Source organism: Quercus suber, unplaced genomic scaffold (assembly GCF_002906115.3).
Source record: "Quercus suber isolate HL8 unplaced genomic scaffold, Cork oak 2.0 scaffold_28, whole genome shotgun sequence".
NCBI lineage: Eukaryota > Viridiplantae > Streptophyta > Magnoliopsida > Fagales > Fagaceae > Quercus > Quercus suber.
In genome coordinates, this window is record NW_027069493.1 from 1,103,582 (window position 1) to 1,124,900 (window position 21,319).

The 21,319-nt window shown below is 37.1% G+C and overlaps 1 protein-coding gene across 1 annotated transcript; it reads left to right on the top strand.

Moving 5' to 3' along the window:
- The first annotated feature begins 3,517 nt into the window (after positions 1–3,517).
- Positions 3,518–4,641, top strand: LOC112000152 (wall-associated receptor kinase-like 1). The gene has a single exon (XM_024032264.2). It carries the CDS (start codon positions 3,635–3,637, stop codon positions 4,568–4,570), a length of 936 nt encoding a protein of 311 aa, XP_023888032.2. The 5' UTR covers positions 3,518–3,634; the 3' UTR covers positions 4,571–4,641.
- Positions 4,642–21,319: the final 16,678 nt, after the last annotated feature.

The window sequence follows — 21,319 nt, forward strand, 5'->3', positions numbered from 1 at the left end:
ATTTCCTTCTCTGTCACAACTTTCTTTTGAATCAGAATTGAACCATCAGAGTCACTAAGGCTGGTTGCAAAGACTTTACCCTTTGCTTTCAAATACATGGGGAATTCTTTCTTCACATGCCCATGCCCTTTGCATTCAAAGCATGTAACCATTTGAGACAGTGAGGAATCTTTTGAATCCTTCTTCTTGAAGTCTTTCTTGTCCTTCTTGAAATTTGAGAATTAGCCCTTCTCAAAAGACTTTCCATTTCTCTTGAACTTTAGGAACTTACGAAAGTTCTTAGCAAGGTACACCACATCCTTTTTAACCTCATCCTCATCTGAGGAGTCTTGAGCTTCCAATTTCTCATTGATTGTCTTGAGAGCTAGAGATTTGCTCTTCCTTTGAGATGGTAAAGATAGCTCATAGGTTTGAAGAGACTCGATGAGTTCTTGAATTTTAATCTCATTAAAGTCTTTGCTCTCTTCGATGGCGGTGACCTTTGCAGGGAAACTCTCCAGCAATGATCGTAGAATCTTCCTCACAATCTTGGAGTCCTCTGTCTTTTCTCCAAAGTTGAATTTCTCAATCACCACTTCATTTAGCTTCCCATAAAATGAGTCGAATGACTCGTCTTCACTCATATTCAGCTCCTCGAAGCGTGTGGTAAGCATTTGTAACTTGGTGTCATTCACCTTTTTGGTGCCTTCATAGATCATCTCCAAGATTTGCCACACCTCCTTGGCAATCATAACATGAGAAATCTTGTGAAATTCGTCAAGAGAAACACTACAGAAAATAGCATTTAAAGCTGTGCTATTAGCATTAACTGTCGTAAGAGCTACCTTATCCCATGTGGATTTGGCGGCCTCCGGCCTATTCCATTCTATCTCGACATTGTCCTAAACACTATCATCAATGAAACATAGAAATGCCCTTATACAGACTTTTCAAAAAGCATAATTTCTCCCATCAAAGTATGGAGAAGCATTAAGCGATTGAGATTGATTCATCTCAAAAGGGTCTAGAATCACACTTAGGTAATGAAACCATAGCAAGTGCTCCTGCTCTGATACCAATTGAAAGCTCAAATTTGTGTGAAAACACAAGAGCTGTTAAGATCCCCAAATTAATAATTACTTCTCGGTTGATTTTACTCTAAATTAAACTGAGTGCAGAATAGAGTAAATGCGAGCAAACAAACACAATAACTACTCTAAGCCACATTCATCAAATATCAACAATAAAATGAAAGCTAAAAGAGTAAGGAAGAAGAATGCAAACACAAGATAACACCCCGATGTGTTATCGAAGAGGAAACCAAAAAACTCGGCGAAAAACTTCTCCGCCACCCTCCAAGCAATAAATCGATCCACAAGAGAATGAGTTGGAGTACACAAATAACAAAAGACCCTCCAAGCCTACTCTACCCCATGTACTTGAGCCCTCCAAGCTCCTGCTATCAACTGACTTGACAAAGCCTTGTCTTCTCTAGCTATCCAGATCACGCAATTCAGCCCGATTACATTCGCCAAACAAATGGCTTTTTCCAATACTTCCCAGTAACACCAAAACCTCACTTTACACTCAGGATGGGTGTGGTAAGTGTTTGGGCTATCAACCTCTCAAGGATTTGGATATGGAGAGGTAGAAGTTGAGGAAAACCACAAAGGATTGTGTAAAGGATTGTGGGTATAACAATCTCTTACTCTCAAGAGTTATAACTAGAGTTTTCTCTTAGAAAAACACTCCTCTTAATATGTGGATAATGTGGGTAGAGACATAGTGTATCAAATATGACAAAATAGTAAAATAAAATGCTTTGCGGGTATCTCGCGGAAAGGTCTTATCGGTGAAATACTCGCGAAAACTAGCTGTCAACATTTGTCATAACTCTTCGCATTCCAGTCATGTGCTAAGCAGATGGCTTTACTTCGTAGGAAGTCTTCTCGCGAGCTAACCGCGAAAACTCCTTTGATCTTTAATTTGTCTCAAGTCTTCACACACTCTCTCTCACACAACCCATACAATGAAATCCCACATAAAATACAAGGTACATAAGATTGAAAAAAATTACAATCAAATTTGACACAGAATTAAAGCTAACACAAAATAGTTGTAAATCAGAACTTCACAAGTTTGTTGCACTAAGAGACCATGGAAGCACTTCCAAACAAGATCTATTGTGAAACCTATTATGAGATTTAGAACGATCTCACAACTAAATAATATGAATAATTAAAGTAAACTTGAAAGAAAAGTAGATACAATTGCGCATAAGAGAGAATGTAAGGGATTTACATGTTCAACCTTAAGCCTATGTCAATAGATAATGACAAGTAGAAAATTTCACTAACAAATATAAATACTACAAAAGTAAATATCACAAAAACCAAACTAAAAATACATAAAATGAGCTCTCTCTCACAATTAAAAAGAATAGAGAAATTTCTATTCCCCATTCTAATTTGCGACACACACAAAACATTTAGACAAAATCACGTATAAATTTTTGTTAGAGTGGCTAATTCTAAAGAAAATAAATTCTATAGAAACCAAAAAATAAAGAATAAAAATATACAATACAAGACAGAGTTAGCTTGCCATATCTACTATCATGACTGCCAAAGTTAACTGGCCTTCCTTCAACCACTAGTTGACATGGGCAACTTTTGTCAATGACGAAATCAATCTCATGCTCGAAGCCCTTACTAATTAATACACAATTGACCATCACATATTTGTACTAATCAGTTGGTAATCCGTATAATACATGATAAATTTTAATACTGTATGAAAGTTTTCTGTTATGCTTTATTTAAATATAAAATTTTACGATTAAGTTAGTTATTAATAAGAGGTATTTATTATAATTTTTTTTAGATTAAACTATATCTTCCAGCATTAGTTATTTATTATGATTGTGTTTGTGAATAAAATCTATCCTATCTTTTAAAGAAAATTCAACGTGCCAAGATTTTAGTGGGAACTTTAAATATAAATTACAATTTAAATTCCATTGATATATATATATATATAGACATATGAAATTGTAAGATCTCAAAACCTTACGTGGTACCATATTATTTGGTAAAGTAAAAATCAAATTGCTTTATATTTATATATATTATAGATTACCTTCATCAAAGAAAATATATATTATAGATCACCTGAAATTCAAGTAAAAATCATCAATTTTTCTTTGAACTAGAAATTAATTAGGAGTTCACTTATTCAGACTTCTGGGTAGTGTGGGAACATAATTTGGAAGATTTGATAGCTTCTAGAAAAAAGTAGGGAACTTTTTATCGAATCTATTTTTCACATTCATATTTATATACTAAAAAACATAGATAGTTTAATTCTTTTGATATTTGTAGGTTTTGGTACAAGCCTTGGAGTATTATTTCTACCAGCTACATGGGTTTTATACAAACTGATTAAGAAGAAAAACAAAATCAAGCTCAAGAAAAAGTTCTTCAAAAAAAAAAAAACGGTGGTTTATTGTTACAAGTTACAACAACAACTATCCTCGACTAAAAATAATGTTCAAAATACAAAATTGTTCAATTCCAAGGAGTTAGAAAAGGCAACAGACCATTTTAGTAAAGATAGAATAATTGGAAAGGGTGGACAAGGTACTGTTTACAAAGGAATGCAGAGTGATGGACAAATTATTGCAATAAAAAAGTGCAACATTGTGGATAAGGCCAATCTCGAACACTTCATAAATGAGATTGTTATTCTTTCACAAATCAACCATAGAAATGTGGTTAAGCTACTTGGGTGTTGTTTGGAAACAGAAGTTCCTTTGTTGATATACGAATTCATCCCAAATGGGACACTTTTCCAATACATCCATGAAGAAAATGAAGGGGTTCCATTAACATGGGCTATGCGCTTAAAGATTGCCATAGAAATTGCAGGAGCTCTTTCCTACATACACTCAGCAGCTTCTTTACCAATTTATCATCGAGACATAAAGTCCACAAACATACTTTTAGATGAAAAGTACAGAGCCAAAATAGCAGATTTTGGGACATCAAAAATGGTGAAGATTGACCAAACTCATGTAACCACCCTAGTTCATGGAACTTTTGGATACTTGGACCCAGAATATTTCAAAACAAGTCAATTTACAGAAAAGAGTGATGTGTATAGCTTTAGAGTAGTCCTTGTTGAACTCTTAACTAGAGAAAAACCTGTTTCTTCAACAAGGTCGAAAGAAGGTAGAAATCTATCAACATATTTCATTCATTCAATGAAAGAAAACCATCTCTTTGATATTCTTGATGACTGTGTAAGGAAAGAAGGTAATCAAGAAGACATCATCATAGTTGCTAATCTTGCAAAAAAATGTTTGCACTTGAATGGGAAAGAACGTCCTACAATGGGGGAGGTCGCAAGGGAATTACAAGGAATCCAAAAAAAAGATACTAATGGTCAAGAAAATTATGAAGAACTTCATAACGTTAGAAGCAAAGAAATTGATCCTTCATATGCTTACTCTACATCAACACAATCATATTCAGAAATTGCTTCATCTTCGTCATCAATTGTCCAACCATCATCATCTTTCAAATCACTATGATTAATAAACTATTTGCTTTCTAGTTATTTGGTTTCCTTTCATGTTGTAATGTATTAAAAATTATTTTAATATGTCCATAATTGAATTTAAGAAAAATTCATAAATATTTGCATAAGAATGGCTTGTATATTGTGAGAACTACAATATTGGGGTTAATGGTGACTAGTGAGACACTGCGTGCAAAAGAGAAGAGATGTTGGTGTCATTCCTTCACTGTGCATGTCATGGGCACATCACTTGCACTACTTATTCTCGCAGTGCTCGTGAGTAGGGGTGAATGCATATAGAGTGTATGGAGTCGCCTAAAATCAGTGAGATTTCTTAAAGGTTTGATTGGTCATCCAAATATATATATATATATATATATATATTTTTTTTTCCTTTCTAAATTTAGTTCCTGTAAGTCTAAACTAGATAAAACCGTGTCTCGATCTAGAAAAAAGATTGGGGAGTTTGGTTGCACATGGGGAAGCTCTTAGGCACCACATGACATCAGACCATAGTCGATACCTAATTGTGCTTATCCCTTAAAAAAAAAAAAAAAAAAAAAAAAAACTACTTGCCCAGTTGGGAACATTTCTCATGATATCGTGCATGCTTTGAGAATAATACATGAGTCTAGATCTCAATTGTTTTTATTTTAGCGGAAAAATAAAAAATATTTTAGTTTTGAAAACCATTTTCAAAAACTCATCACTGACAAGGGCTTGATGCCCATTGCAGTCAAGTTTTGGGGGCACCTAGCCATTATTAGGATCTCGTCGATCTTTTGTAAATAATATGATCCATCTATTTATGAATTTTGAATTAATGGATCGAACAAAGGTAGACATTCTTCATGATCTTTTGCGCCAATGAAGCTTTTGAGGATAAAAAATAATTTCTCAGTGGGAAATCGAAGAAAACCATAGTAGAATTTTGGCAAGTGCTTTGAAAAATATGGTGTCTTAGTGGAAAATCAAGAAACCAGGATGAACACAGTGTTTTGAAAAATACTTTTTTTTTTTTTTTTTTGGGGAAAAAAATCAACGAACCATGTTGAAACCATAATTTTAGAAATATAATTTTTCAATGAAAAATTAAGAAACCAAGATGAAAATCACGCTTTTAAAATCCATACTAGTCTAAGAACCAGAATAATTAGTGGTTCTAAGTTCTCTAGTCCAATCAGGATCAAACCGATGGTTAAACCAATGATGTCAAAAAAAAAATTATTAATTTTAAAATTATAAAATTAAAGAATAAGTGTTATTTTTTATATATAGTAGACTAAAAGATGTAAATATATTTTGTTAGAAATTATATAAGAATTTTTTAAAACAATTTACGTTAGTTTCACATCCTATATTCAGAGAAAAAAAAAATCTAACTAAAGTTCTAAAAATATTAATATTATAAAATAAGCATCTTTGAATTATAGAGATAATAAATTTAAGATAATATTCAAATAAATGAATATTCCGATCTTGTTATTTAAGAAAATGAATATAATAAAACATAACTAAAACATTTAAGTTATGAATACAAATACAAAAAGAAAAAAGAAAAAACAAATCTAGAAGAAGTAATTTTAAGGGGTGTTAGGGTCATATTTTATGTAATTGGCTAATCATTTGACAAAATACACTTTACTTGTAATTGGGTAAATCTAAGATGGGTTTAATACATCAAGAAAATGTTCTTCAAGCATGATAGGACAAAAATGTATTGACTCCTTACAAATTAATTAATTATCCATGTTAATTAATTATATTCAATTACATGCAATGGCGTGATAACACAAACAAATCACCAACTAAACTAAATGCAACGGAAATTAAATTTGACATGGTGATTTGTTTACAAATAGGGAAAGTCACCAAGGCAAAAACTCCACCAGGTGATTTTAAGGTTATCACTCCCAAGAATCCACACGATTATAAGTAAAAGGAATCTTATCAACTACCATTGGCCTATCCCGAATTACCATAGTTGAATCTTCACTCCAATACCTAATTGGACTTGATCTTGTAATGAGACTCTTTCCATTTAATGCATGAATCCTAGTACGTGACTAACCAATGATGCACAGATCCCAGTACGTAACTAACCAATAATGCACAGATCCCAATACGTGACTAACTTTAGCAACTTGAAGAGGTTGTTGGCTGCAAAATTCTTCCCTTCATGCACAATAAAGATTAGTAAACCTCTTGGTTACAAAACCCTTTGGCGTAAAAATGCAGTAACTTCTTTCATAGAAAATAAGGCACTAAGTCACTTAATGCATGTGCGATGACCTTTAAAATAAGCCTTATATATGTCTAGGGTTGTGAGAAAAAAAACCCAACACATATACATCAGGTTGGGCTGAAAATCAGATCTGAAAATTCTAATTCCGTAAGTCTCGGTAGAAATAGCTTGTGTCAAGCTTCTATCGAGTTTCGACTTTAAATCTCGATAGAAGTCCTTTCTGCCGAGATTGTTGTAGAGCTTTAATGAACAACTTTTCTTCACTTGTTCCTTAGTTCAATCTTCATGGTAATACTTGACTTGAAAAGTACTAAACTCATCCTAGATCTACCTAATTACAAGTGTTAGGACATATGTGTTTTCACTTGTTAAGAACATATGTCCCTTATTTATGTAAATTGGTTAATCCTTTGACAAAACACACTCTACTTGTAATTGGGTAGTTCTAGGTGTTTTTAATACTTCAAGAAATAAGGTTTCAAGGTCAAGTGTTGAAGTCATCAAGTCTATCCAAGAAAAAAGCAAGCTGAAGTGCAATTTCATTAAAGCTCGACACCTGCTCGATAGCTACCTCGACACCTGCTATCTGTCGAGATTTAAAAAGTCAGATTTTCTGATTTGATTTTCTTGGGATCCGCGAATATGCTTTTGGGCCTTCTTTTCTCTAAACCCTAAACATATAAAAGGATTGTTTTAAGAGCCGTCTAGGGAGACACAAGTTGCAAATTCATTGAGCAATCTCTGTTCAAGCAAATTGTGATCGAAAGACGAAATTCTTGACCTAGTTCATCTTCCTTCAAGAAGTTGCTGTGTATTTGCACCATAGGGTTTTGTGACCAAGCATCTTCCTAATCTTTATCGTGTAGGATGAACTGAAGAACTTTGCAGCCAACCTTTCTTCCTTAAGTTGGTGTTCTAAAGTCGCGTACTGGGATCCGCGCATTGGTTAGTCACGTACTTGGGAGCCGTACATCAAAGGTGGGAACTGTCGCTACAGATCAAGTCCAATTGGGTATTGGGGTAAGGGTTCAACTGTAGGTTGGTAAGGTACCTGGGATTTCTTTATTTGTAACCGCTTGACTTGATAATAGTGGAGTTTCGGGAGTGGTGACCTGAAAATCACCCAGTGGAGTTTTTGCCGCGAGGTTTTTCTCCATTCGTAAACAAATCACCGTGTCATTTAATATCCGCTGCATATTTAGTTATTTGGTGATTTGTTTGTGCTTCCACGCAATTGCATGATTAATTGATTAATTAACAACTTTGGCTAATTAATTAATTTGGATTAATCACAAGGGGTCATTCAGATTGTGGCCTATCAAGTGGTATCAGAGCAGGCACACTCTGATTAGGTTTAATCTTTACTGTGTTGATCCATTGACCCCTGTTGTCATAGCTATAACTGGCTCGAAAAGATCTTTGTTTTCAAATACATCTTGTTTTTCTAATCACTATTTGTTTGAGTGTCTCAGAAAACACAAGTCTAAAAGTTATTTGAATTCCTTTATAATGACTATTGAAAAAGATCTCAGTTTGGCTAAGAAGAAACTAGACTGTCTCAGAATAAGAATGTGCAAAGGAGTTCATCTGAGAAGAGTAAAAGCTAAAGGCTTAGCTAATCAAAGGCAGTTGAGTGAAAGAACCATTCCCTCTGATTTGTCATCCAAGCATGAAGTGTGTTTCATGATGAAGTCTGCTTTCAAAGTAATGGATACATGTCTATGGTATCTTGACAGTGGTTGCTCAAGACACATGATTGGAGACCGATCTCTCTTCAAGATCTTTTAGCCTAAAAAGGGTGGTAAAGTAACTTTTGGTGATGGAAGCAAGTCACAAATTAAAGGCAAAGGAATCATATCTCTACCAGGACTGCTAAACATCGCAAATGTTCTTTATGTAGAAGGTCTAAGGGTGAACCTATTGAGCATAAGTCAGATATGTGATCAAGACTTCATGGTGCTATTCTCAAAGGGAAAGTGTCTTGTCATGAATGAGTTTGGAAAGAAGCTCATTAGTGGGGTTCGCACTCTGGACAACTGCTATGGATTGGTTCCTGATGCCGATATAGTGTGTAATAGCATTCGCCTACCTAATGAGGATCTATGGCAACAACGAATGGGACATGCTAGTTACAAGCATCTATCCATTGTATCTAAGCATGAATCTGTCTTAGGGATACCAAAACTTAGCAGAATGAGCAATGTGGTGTGTGGACCATGTCAACTTGGGAAACAGACAAAAACTAAGCATCCAGGCACTCAGACTTCAACTACCTCCAAACCATTGGAGCTTTTGCATTTAGATCTTGTGGGTCCAACCAGAACCGAGTCTCTTGGTGGTAAAAGATACATCATGGTTGTGGTAGACGACTTCACTAGATACACTTGGGTCATCTTACTCCGATCCAAGTCTGATGCTTCTGAGCACATTGAGGCTTTGTGCACAAGACTACAGAATGAAAAGAGCTTAAAGATTGATCGAATTCGAAGTGACCATGGTAAAGAATTTGAGAACTCATACATGGAGTCTTTCTGCACAAGATCAGGCATATCTCAAGAGTTCTCTGCTCCTATTACTCCTCAGTAGAATGGTGTGGTAGAAAGAAAGAATAGGGTTATTCAAGAGATGGCCAGAGCCATGTTGCATAACAAAGATATGGCTCGAAACTTATGGGAAGAAGCCGTAAACACTACCTGTCATACGGTTAATAGGGTGTACTTCAAACCCGGTACCAAAAAGACTCCCTATGAGTTATAAAAAGGAAGAAAGCCAAATGTGAAGTATTTCAGGATATTTGGAAGCACTTGCTTCATCCTTAAGGATAGAGAGAATGTGGGAAAGTTTGACTCTCGAAGTGATGAAGGCATATTTCTAGGATACTCATCCACAAGTAAGGCTTATTGAGTATTCAACAAGAGAATTCTGAAGGTAATGGAAACAGTAAATATGGTCATTAATGAGTCCTCAGATTCCAGTACTGAGAAAGGCATTGAGGAACTCTCTAAAAAAATTCTTCCTCCTAAGCCTAAGGAAGTTCAAGATATTTCTAAACCAGAACCTATGTCCCCAAGTACTCCTAGTATTGTGGAAGACTCTGCAGATGCTCCTACTTCACCAGATTCTGTGTCTCATGAAGAAAAAGGACCCTCCTCTAGAATCAAATTAAATCATCCTCTTGAAGTTATTGTGGGAAACATGAATGAACTCACATTAAGGAAACGTACAGTTGATAAATGTGTTGCTAACTTTGTATCTTATTCCTGTTATCTGTCACAGGTTGAACCTAAGAAAGTTGAGGAAGCACTACAAGATGAAAGTTGGGTTGAAGCAATGCATGATGAACTAATTTAGTTTCAGAGGAATGATGTTTGGACTCTAGTACCTAGACCAGAAGGTGAGCACATCATCGGTACAAAGTGGATATTCCGCAACAAGACTGATGAAGAAGGCAATGTGATTCGCAACAAGGCTCGACTTGTGGCTCAAGGATACTCACAGATGGAAGGAGTAGATTATGATGAAACATTTGCCTTAGTTACCCGAATGGAGTCAATCAGAATTCTGCTTGCCCTAGCATGTCAGCTGAATTTCAAACTCTATCAGATGGACGTAAAGACTGCCTTCTTGAATGGGTTACTCAACGGGGATGTCTATGTGGCTCAACCAAAAGGATTCATTGATCCACACTTTCCGGATCATGTGCTATACCTTAAAAAGGCATTTTATGGGTTGAAGCAAGCTCCTAGAGCCTGGTATGATAGACTCACACAATATCTGGTGTCACATGGGTTCACAAGAGGAAAGACCGATCAAACTCTCTTCATCAAAAAGGAAGATGGTGAGTTGATGGTTGCTTAAGTCTATGTTGATGATATCATCTTTGGGTCGACTAAGGATGAACTTGCTCATGGCTTCTTAAAACTCATGCAAGCAGAGTTCAAGATGAGCATGATTGGAGAGCTGACTCACTTCCTAGGATTGCAGATTCATCAACAAGACTCATGTATATTCTTTTCTCAATCTAAATATGCTAAGAATCTTGTGAAAAAGTTTGGTTTGAAATCTGCTAGTTTTGTTAGAACCCCTATGAGCCAAAATGTTAAACTTACTGTAGACTTGTTAGGAAAGAGTGTTGACCCCTCTCTTTACAGAAGCATGATATGTAGTCTTCTTTACCTTACTGCTAGTAGACCTGACATTAGTTACAGTGTTGGAGTGTGCGCAAGATATCAAGCTAATCCCAAGGAATCCCACATGACTGCTTTAAAAAGAATTATAAAGTATGTCAAAACCACTGCTGAGTTCAGTGTGTGGTATAGCAATGACACTAATGGTGTCTTAGCTGGGTACTTTGATGCTGATTGGGATGGTAATGCTGATGACAGAAAGAGTACTTCGGGGGGTTGTTTCTATGTGGGTAACAATCTTGTCTCTTGGATGAGCAAAAAGAAGAATTCCATCTCCTTATCCACTGCAGAAGCTAAAAACATTGTTGCTAGTAGTTGCTGCACCCAACTCCTTTGGATGCAAAAACTCCTTCATGATTATGGTATTTGTTAAGAGCATCTCACTATTTACTGTGACAATACCAGTGCCATAAATATCTCTAAGAACCCGGTTTAGCATTCTCGAACCAAACACATAGAGATTCGACATCACTTCATTAGGGAGCTTGTTGAAAATGGTACTCTCACTCTTGAGTTTATCCACACTGATGATCAAAAGGCTGACTTGTTCACCAAACCTCTTGACAGCAAACGTTTTGAATTCCTTCATCAAAACATTGGTGTCATCTCCATGGATTGATCTCTTTCTCTTATCCCTTTTCCTCATGCATTTGCATCTAGTTTTATGCTTTGCTTTGTTTAAAATGTTTTGTGTGTTTACCTTCAGTTTTGTTTATTTTGTTTTAAATATAAAAATAAAAATAAAAATTTGAAAAATCAGAAAAATACAAAAATAGTGTGTGTTTTGTGTACTTTGGTACTTGTGTACCTTGGATGGCCACTGAAATAAAGTTTCTAAACTTTGTCTCTTTTGTAGCTTAGATGAGCATCTCTATGCACAACTAAACAAGTGAGTTTTGTAGCTTTTGTTTGTGATGAGTAAGATTAAGTTATCTCTTAAACTTAACACTCGTATCACTCTTTTTGACGGGTAGGACTAGAAAATCCTAAGAGAAATGCATAAATAACCATTTCACCACTGTTGCTCACCAATCATAAATGACACCTGTATGCTTCGGCATAGCAAAAGTGCAGTGTCATAGACACCTGTATGCTTCGGCATAGCAAAAGTGCAGTGTCAAAGACATTCGTATGTTTCGGCATAGCAAAAGTGCGATGTCAAATGCTTAACATCTTGGGTATTTCTTTTCTCTCTTTTATATGCACATGTATGGTATGCTAAAATAAAAGAAAATATGCAAAGAAAATAAAAAGCAAAAAGATTAAAAATGCTTTAAATATGGTTGCAAGCGTGTATTCTAGGAGATGTGGGAGTTATAGGATGTACCTCGAAAGTGATAGTCCCTATCAAATAGTTATGATTGTGTGTGAGTTAAAGATATTTTCTCATATCTCAGATTGTCATAACATGCATACACATACGCAATCTTGCGATATTTTTCACACACAACACGCAATATTCTTTGCTACTTTTGATACATGTGCAGGTACAATGTGATTTGGCCATCACAAGTGTTTACATGTGCTAATGTATGCTCACTAAACTGTCTTAACTTGTTTTTGAAAAATAAAATTGGTTAGACTTGTTTAGTGTGTGTGTATGTTTTTGAGGATCCATGTGCTTAAATTCTTGTTGAGAGATGATTTTGAGAGCTTTATATGTTGAAAGTGGATCTTTGGTTGAGGTGTGTGTTGGATTGCATTCATGTCTGTGTTTTTCTCTTCTCGAAAAACTACTTTTAACTACATGCTCGACACCTCCTTGACACCTCCTCGATACCTGGTCATCTGTCGAGCCTCTCAAGCCTTTTTCTTATCACAATCTCAACACCTCTTCGACACCTGATGGATCGATCGAGAAAGTTTATGTCCCCTCGATACCTTCTCGACACCTTGTCGATCGATCGAGATTCTAATCTTTGATATTTGATCTTGCACCTCGATACATCTCGACACCTTCATCTGTCGAAGGCCATTTCTCTCGATACCTCCTCGACAGCTTCCTCGATACCTCTCGACACCTCAGCTGTCGAGAATTACTAAGGTGCCTATATAAGCTGTGATCGCGATTTTTCTCTCATTCTGTCGATCTCTCTCGATCTATCCAAAGACTTTTCACCTCCCAAACAAGTTTCTCTCACTCAAATCTTCTAATCTTCATCATTTTCGGTCTTCCCTTGATTTCCTTCACTTGGTAAGTTCATTTTCCCTTCCTTCTTCATGCATTGCATGCTTTGAAACCTAGGTTTTGGGATTTCTTGAAATTTTTGGGGTTTTTCAAAATTGATGAGTTTTTATTGAAATTTTGGGTTGGGTTTTCATTTAAATGCTTTTAAAATGTCATACATTGCATTCCATGTACATTAGAATGATATTCACATGCATTTAGATGTGTGATATATGTTGTGTGCTGGTAGGATTGGATTGGGCTGAGCCCATGATGCCTTTTTGATTTGCATGTCACATGCTCATGCATTCCTATGCATACGTGCTTATTGTTCAATATATTTGATATATGTGAACTGTTTTGGAAACTTTTTTGATTGTCTTCCTCTCTATCTCTTTCTCCTTCTTTTACGTTAGTAGTGTCTATGGCACCCAAACGTAAATCCACTCCTGCTCGGAACCCTCTGTGTTCTGGAGCTTCCTCTTCTTCTGACTCTGCTCCTCTTAACCTTCGGTTCCGTGATGAAGATGCCCACAAGGAATTTTTGGAGAACTTTTCTTGACGAGGTGTTCATTCGGAACGCCAAGTCATTCTGGCAGACTTCGCCGATACTGACCTTCCCTCTATCATTCACAGTAGGGGATGGGGGTCACTGTGTGACATCCTGGTCACTTGTCCCCTTGTACTGATTCAGGAGTTTTACTCCAACATGCACGGGATAGATCGTTCAGTACCTCTCTTTTTCACTCGCGTTCGAGGTACACGCATCCCTGTCACATCGCAGCTAGTTGTGGATGTGCTTAAGGTTCCTAGGATAGAGTTTCCTAACTATCCTTCTTGTGAGCGTCTGAGGACTATGTCCAACGATGAGCTCATCTCCACCTTTTGTCAGCGCACTGCTGATTAGGGTGAGCATCAGTACACATTATGTAGTCCTTTTGCTAAAGGTCTTAGATTTCTTAACATGGTGAAGACTTTTGTACTCCATCCACTTTCTCACTACAACTCCATCACTGAGCCTCATGCTCAATTTTTGTTATCTTTATTAGAGCATCTTACTATAGATTTTCCTTCTCACTTCATTCTTTCTATCATAGATGTTTATCTTGATTCGGCGTCCCATGATAAGCTCATCTTTCCTTTTGCTATCATGAGGATCTTACGCCATTTTTCCATTCCCTTTCCTATGTCCGACCACTTCACACACATATCTGCCATAGATGCCGCTACCGTAAAACATAGTAAGGCGCAGTTTAGGCCGCGACAGGCGGATGCCACTCCTCCCTCCTGTTTGGCTCCGTCCAGATCTGCTCCATCCAAATCAGCTCCATCTACATTTGCTCCTTCTTCCTTTACGGGCGATGTATCTCTAGAAGACATTATGGTGCAGCTGCAACGCATGGACACTCACCTTAATACACTCTCTGCTGAGTTGTATCAGGTGAATATTCGCGTTGGTCGTATTGCATGACGGCAGGCGACCATGGGTGGTTTTGCTCCAAAGGCTACTCCTTCACCACCTATTCCAGTAGCTTCAGATTCTGAGGATGAGGATGATGATGATAGGGATGCTAGCTCTACTGATGAGATGTCTACATGACACTCTACCCTTTGTCACTCATGACAAAAAAGGGGAGTAGTTTTGGGTTATGAGAATAGTCATCTTAGGGGGAGAGTTAGTATAAGACATTTTGATAGGAGGAGTGTTGACCATTTTTTAGGGATGTAGTGAGGTTCTATATGTATTTTTTTTTTTTCGTTTCTTACTTTTTAGATACATTAATCTTATATATGAGGTCCTTTGACCATTTTTACATACATTATACTTATACTTCTTTATAAATGTGGATGTATGTTTCTTTCACCTATCTATTCATGTGTTGGTTCTTCTCTATCTTTATACACATGTTCTTTATACTTGTATGCAATCTATTATTTCTGTTTCACACAAGATGTCTTGATGAGTTTTGTTTAAATTGTTTCAGAAATACAGGTTGTTAAAGTCTACTTGCCATAAACTCTCTCCTTGCAAAGTTTTTCAAGAGTTTGTGTTAGGATAGATTTTATTGTATTCAACAAGTGAATATGAGTTTAGTGATTTATGACTTCTCTCATATGTTCATTTGATTGTTGTGGTTTTGTCATGGATTGCCAAAAGGGGAGATTGTTAGGACATATGTGTTTTCACTTGTTAAGAACATATGTCACTTATTTATGTAAATTGGCTAATCCTTTGACAAAACGCACTCTACTTGTAATTGGGTAGTTCTAGGTGTTTTAATACTTCAAGAAACAAGGTTTCAAGGTCAAGTGTTAAAGTCATCGAGTCTGTCCAAAAAAAAAGGAAGCTGAAGTGTAATTTCATTAAAGCTTGACACCTGCTCGATAGCTACCTCGACACCTGCTATTTATCGAGATTTAAAAAGTTAGATTTTCTGATATGATTTTCTTGGGATCCGTGAATATGCTTTTGGGCCTTCTTTTCTCCAAACCCTAAACATATAAAAGGATTGTTTTAAGAGCCATCAAGGGAGAAATAAGTTGCAAATTCATTGAGCAATCTCTGTTCAAGCAAATTGTGATCGAAAGACGAAGTTCTTGACCTAGTTCATCTTCCTTCAAGAAGTTGCTGTGTATTTGCACCATAGGGTTTTGTGACCAAGCATCTTCCTGATCTTCATCATGTAGGATGAACTGAAGAACTTTGCAGCCAACCTTTCTTCCTTAAGTTGGTGTTCTGAAGTCACGTACTGGGATCCGCGCATTGGTTAGTCACGTACTTGGGAACCGTGCATCAAAGGTGGGAACTGTCGCTACAGATCAAGTCCAATTGGGTATTGGGGTAAGGGTTCAACTGGACGTTAGTAAGGTACTTGGGATTCCTTTACTTGTAACCGCTTGATTTGATAATAGTGGAGTTTCGAGAGTGGTGACCTGAAAATCACCCGGTGGGGTTTTTGCCGCGAGGTTTCTCTCCATTCGTAAACAAATCACTGTGTCATTTAATTTCTGCTGCATATTTAGTTATTTGGTGATTTGTTTATGCTTCCACGCAATTGCATGATCAATTGATTAATTAACAACTTTGGCTAATTAATTAATTTGAATTAATTACAAGGGGTCATTCAGATTGTGGCCTATCAATAAGTAAAATGCATTTTGTCTAAGGATTCGCAATTTGCATAAAATATGTCCCTAACAATCTCCCTCTTTGGCAATCCGTATCAAAACCACAAAAACAAATAATCATGAGAGAAGTTATAAATCACTTGAACTCCAAACCACTTGTTGAATACAATAAGTTTAAACCTAACACAAACTCTTGAAAATTTTTGCAAGAAGAGAGCTTGTGGCATAGTAGACTTTTACAACCTGTCTTTCTAAAACACTTTGAAAGCTCGAAAATGTGTTGAAAACACAAGAGCTGTTTAGACCCCCCAATTAAAGTTACGGCTCGATAGATTTTACACTAACTTACTACAAAGTGCAGAATAGTGTAAATACGAGCAGATGAACAAATAAGCTACTCTAATCCATAAACTAAGCAACACAACAGTATAATGGAATATAAAAGAGTAGGGAAGAAGGAAGCAAACATAGAAAACACCGAGACGTGTTTTCGAAGAGGAAACCGAAGAACTCGGCAAAAAACCTCTCTGCCGCCCTCCAAGCGGAAATCGATCCACTAAACAATCAGTTAGGATACATGGATTAGCAAAAGACCTTCCAAGCCTAATCTACCCGATGCACCTAATCCCTTCAAGCTCCTACTCCAACAAGGCTTCTCGGAACCGTGTCTTGTCTAGCACCCTGGATCCTGCAACAAGCTCCATGTTGCATCTGCCATTCCAGGCTTCTTCCAATGCTTCCCAGTAGCACCAAAACGTCACACAGCACTCTCAAAGGGTGTGGTAAGTGTTTGGGCTATCAACCTCTTAATGGTGTGGAAATGGAGAGGGAAGGGTTGAGGAGATACCACAAGCAAGTGTTTAGAGAAAGGTGGGGATGACAATCTCTAATTCCCAATGTGTTTGGCTAGGGTTTTCTCTCTGAAGCATTCCTCGACATTTGTGGGTAATGAGGTATATATAGGATAGGTATAGAAAGTGTGAGTCATTCAGTACAGGCTGGCAGAACAAATTGCCTCGCGGGTGTCTCGCGGGAAGGCCTTACCCGAGAGATACTCGCGAGACATAGCTGTCTCTACCTGGCCTGACTCTTCGCATTCCAGCATGTGCATGGCACATGATTCATTTCGTGGGAAGCTAGGTCGCGACATACCCGCGTGAATTCTTCAGCCTTCAAATGCTTGAGTCTTCACACTCTCTCTCTATCACACATCTCTTACAACAAATCCCACAATAGATACAAGGTATAAACGATTGATAATGATTACAATCAAATTTGTTACGGAATAAAAGCCAACAAAATACATAGTTGTGAATAACAACTTTACAATCTCCCCTTTTGGCTATTCTGTGACAAAACCCTAAAACATACTCTAGACTTAAACGTGAGTTTGGGAACAAAGGCAAAACTCACTCACACCTAATTCTAGATTCTAATAAGCTCTTGAAACATATGAACAAGTATCTCCTGAAACACAACAACACAATAACATCATTGTATGCAGAAAAACTTGAAAAGCATATGGAGCAATAAAAGCATGTTCAAGCAAAATGAAATAGAAACACTAGATCATGGCAAGATCAAACAAGCAATCACTATACAAAAGTGATCACTATACTCATTCACACGAGGAATGAACATCCGGACATGCAAAATGATAAGCTCATTTGAAGAGTATCATTTGCAAATCCAACACTCAACCAATGCGAAATACACGAAGTATTTGCATCTAGGAACAATCCTACAAGGGCACAAGAGTGTTGTACTGAAGTAAAATGTATGACATTAAACATCAAGTACACAAGCAAAAGGCTGCAAAAACAAGGTACTGCAAATGCATGGCACAAACCATAAAAGCCTACAAACATGCATAGAAACAAATCCTAAAAGCTTACAAAAGCATCATGGGTACAAACAAGGCATGCTACAAAGCATAGAGAATATCACAAAAAAAAAAACTATAGAAATTATACTGAAATAATACTAGAGTATCAAAGCTTTAAACCAAAAGCCGTAAAACAGTTATAAAAACTAAAAGAAACTTAATTAAACCGTCTGTAAGACCAATAACCAATGTTACTATGTTTCTAAGCTATGCTCCCCCTAACGCTGTGCAAGCTCTTCTCCAACTCCCCCTCAAAATTTTCTCCCCCTTTTTGACCGGAATGGCGAAAGGGCTAGAACTGATCTGACTCTGAATTCGAGCCTTGCTCCATAGACAAGTCTTGTATTTGTGAAGATAGCGCGGTGATCTGTCCTTGAAGATATGCAAACTGGTCTGTGGTGTGCTGTACAAGAGAATCCAGCACTGTAGACATTTGATCCATTTTAGCTAGTAATAGATCAAGTTTGCTCAAGCTTTGTGGTAGAGCCGAAGATGATGGCTATGCAAATGGCTCTGGAGTCGAAGTGAACCTATCAATCTCCTCCTCTGTATCTCCACCCTCATCTTGCTCAACACGAGGCTGTGGGATGGTATGCACACCAGTCTTGGAGCCTTTGATGTGTGCAGTGCTCCTAGTCAGTGTATGACCACCAATGGGGTAGTCCCTCTAAACAACTGTGAGGCCACTGGGTAGCTTGAGCTTTGCTTTGGCAATCAATCCCATGATCAAAGAGGGGAACGGCATCACAGTTCGTGTATTCTGCTTTGTAATGCTCTTCTTCAGGACATGCATGATATGGCCACAAATGTCAATCTCCTTATGAGTAAAGAGATCATACAGGAATCTTGTTCTCGGAGTAGATAGTGTGGTGAGATTGGTGACCAGATACAGATTATGAATCATCACATAACTTAGTGTCCTCATTTCTGGAGAAAACTTGATGGTGTTCATGGATGATTTCTTCGATTCACCACCAAGAGCTGTAATCATCTCAGCAGTAGAGCCCAATCTGTCCTCATATGCAACTGTGATTGGCTGAGATGGAGGACGAATTTCCAAAAAGTCTTGGATGATCTCTCTCGTAATCACAAATTCCTTGTGTCTTACCCAGCACTTAATACAATCTACGTTGACTGTGGCATTTGAGAAGAACTCCCTGATTATCTCTGAACAAACAACCCCAGTCGGGTTCAGCAGCTTGGTCCAAGTTCTATCTTCGAACACTTCAGGGATGAAAGTGTCCTCAAGAGTTTCTAACTGAACCACTTTTTCCATGATGATCGTCTTGTCCTTATAGCAATCATTGTACTTCATATCTGCTTCCGCGGACTTGAAATGATCAGAATCAGTGCGTGCACACTTTGAAGTTGGTTTCCTCTTAGCTGCATGCTTGGTGGGAGACATCTGCACAATTTCACAAAGCAGAAAGGGAACAAGTGCACAAACACAAAAACAGAACACACAAACAAAAACTTGATTAGATTCAAGTTAATCCCAAAGCACATGAAAGCTATCCTAAAGCAGATCATAGCCAATTCAAGGATTATGCAACAACATATAAAGCAAGGAAAAAATAGGCACAGTTCATGAAAGTAAGTAACTGTGCATGTGTGTGCATCTGTGTGCATATGCTGATGCATTTGTGTGCAGCAAGATATGCATGAGGGTGTGCCTAGAGGGTGCCTAGGTGTGTGCCAAGTGAGTGCATCATGAGCAAAGTATAGGAAACAATTGATAAAAGACCAAACCAAGTAAAGTAAGGTTAAACATATGGAAATCCATAAATTGGAACTCACATGAATCCAATTAAGCATGAAAATGTCACTCGGACATTTTATCAAACACTTATCATGCACATATGAACTCTAAGCATGAACAATGCATGAAAATGAGAAAATCTACCCTCAATACATGTTAAAATGCCACAAGGGGCCAACACAGATGCGCAACTATCAAATGGGACACAACCCAAACAAAAGATTTGACAAATTAACACCCAATTTAAAAAACCAACCCAAATTTTCAAAAATCCCCAATTAACAAAACCCTAACAAAAATTATGCAAAATTTAAGTAAAAACTTAAAAAGGAATAGTTTGAAAGACATACCTTGAAGAAAGAATGTAGAAAAGACGCTTCGATTGAAGGGATTTGAATGAAATAGTAATTTTGGAAGAAAAGGGTTCGAAGGAGTTTGAGCGAGGGAAAAGGTTTTGATTTGAAAAACTGTCATATCAGCAATATAAAACTGAAAACATGCATTTTTCGCGGGTTAGAAAGTAGCGACACAGTCACGATACAGTCGCGAAAATGGCCACTGAAGCACAAAAACTTTCGTGAGAAGCTGTAAGTCGCGAAACAGTCGCAATACCTTCTGTCTGAATTTTGAAAAATTCCAATTTTTTGGCCAAACAGCATTTCGCGAGAAGCTGTTGGTTGCGAGACAATTATGATACAGTTGCGAGAGTTTCTGTGTGACATAATTGAAAAATTATTCATCTCAAGCCCTTTTCGCGGGAAGCTCTAAGTTGCGAGCTTCTCGTGAAACAACCCCTGAACCAGTTTTTGAAGAAAAACACACAAATGCATTTTGAACAAAAACAAAAGACACGAAAGTATAAAATCACTTCCAAAAACAAATAAAACACTCAAAAATCTTTTTGAGTTTGATCAACCAGTTCTTGAGCATACACATCACATTTGAACATGTACAATCACACAAATGAGATAGGCATTAATTGAATCAAATTCTTGTGTGTTGTGTGTGAGTATCAAATGTGGAATAGTCTATAGACCAGAGCGAAGCTTCAATGATCAATTCAATTAAGTCATACACAACTGATACGAAATCAAGTGGACTATCTCCATTATAGAAATGAGTATATATGACCTCCCACACATTGAATACAAAACTTGGAAGCGTTTCATTTGGCTTCTGCATAAGGCATAACAATTGGTCCAATTAATTTTGTTTGGACAAAAACATCTCTTTTTGAGATTGGTGCTTGAAATTTATGATATTTCAACATTGATGATTAGCCTTTGGCTTTTTGAGCACCATATAGAACACATTAAGAAGAGTCGCTTTCCCTTTTTCCTAGTCGAATACTAGTGTGTCCGATAGGCTTTTGCAGCTTAATATCTCTTTT

What these genes read in the sequence shown, in the direction of transcription:
- LOC112000152 (XM_024032264.2), top strand. Translation starts at nt 3,635, where the DNA reads ATGCAGAGTGATGGACAAATTATTGCAATAAAAAAGTGCAACATTGTG.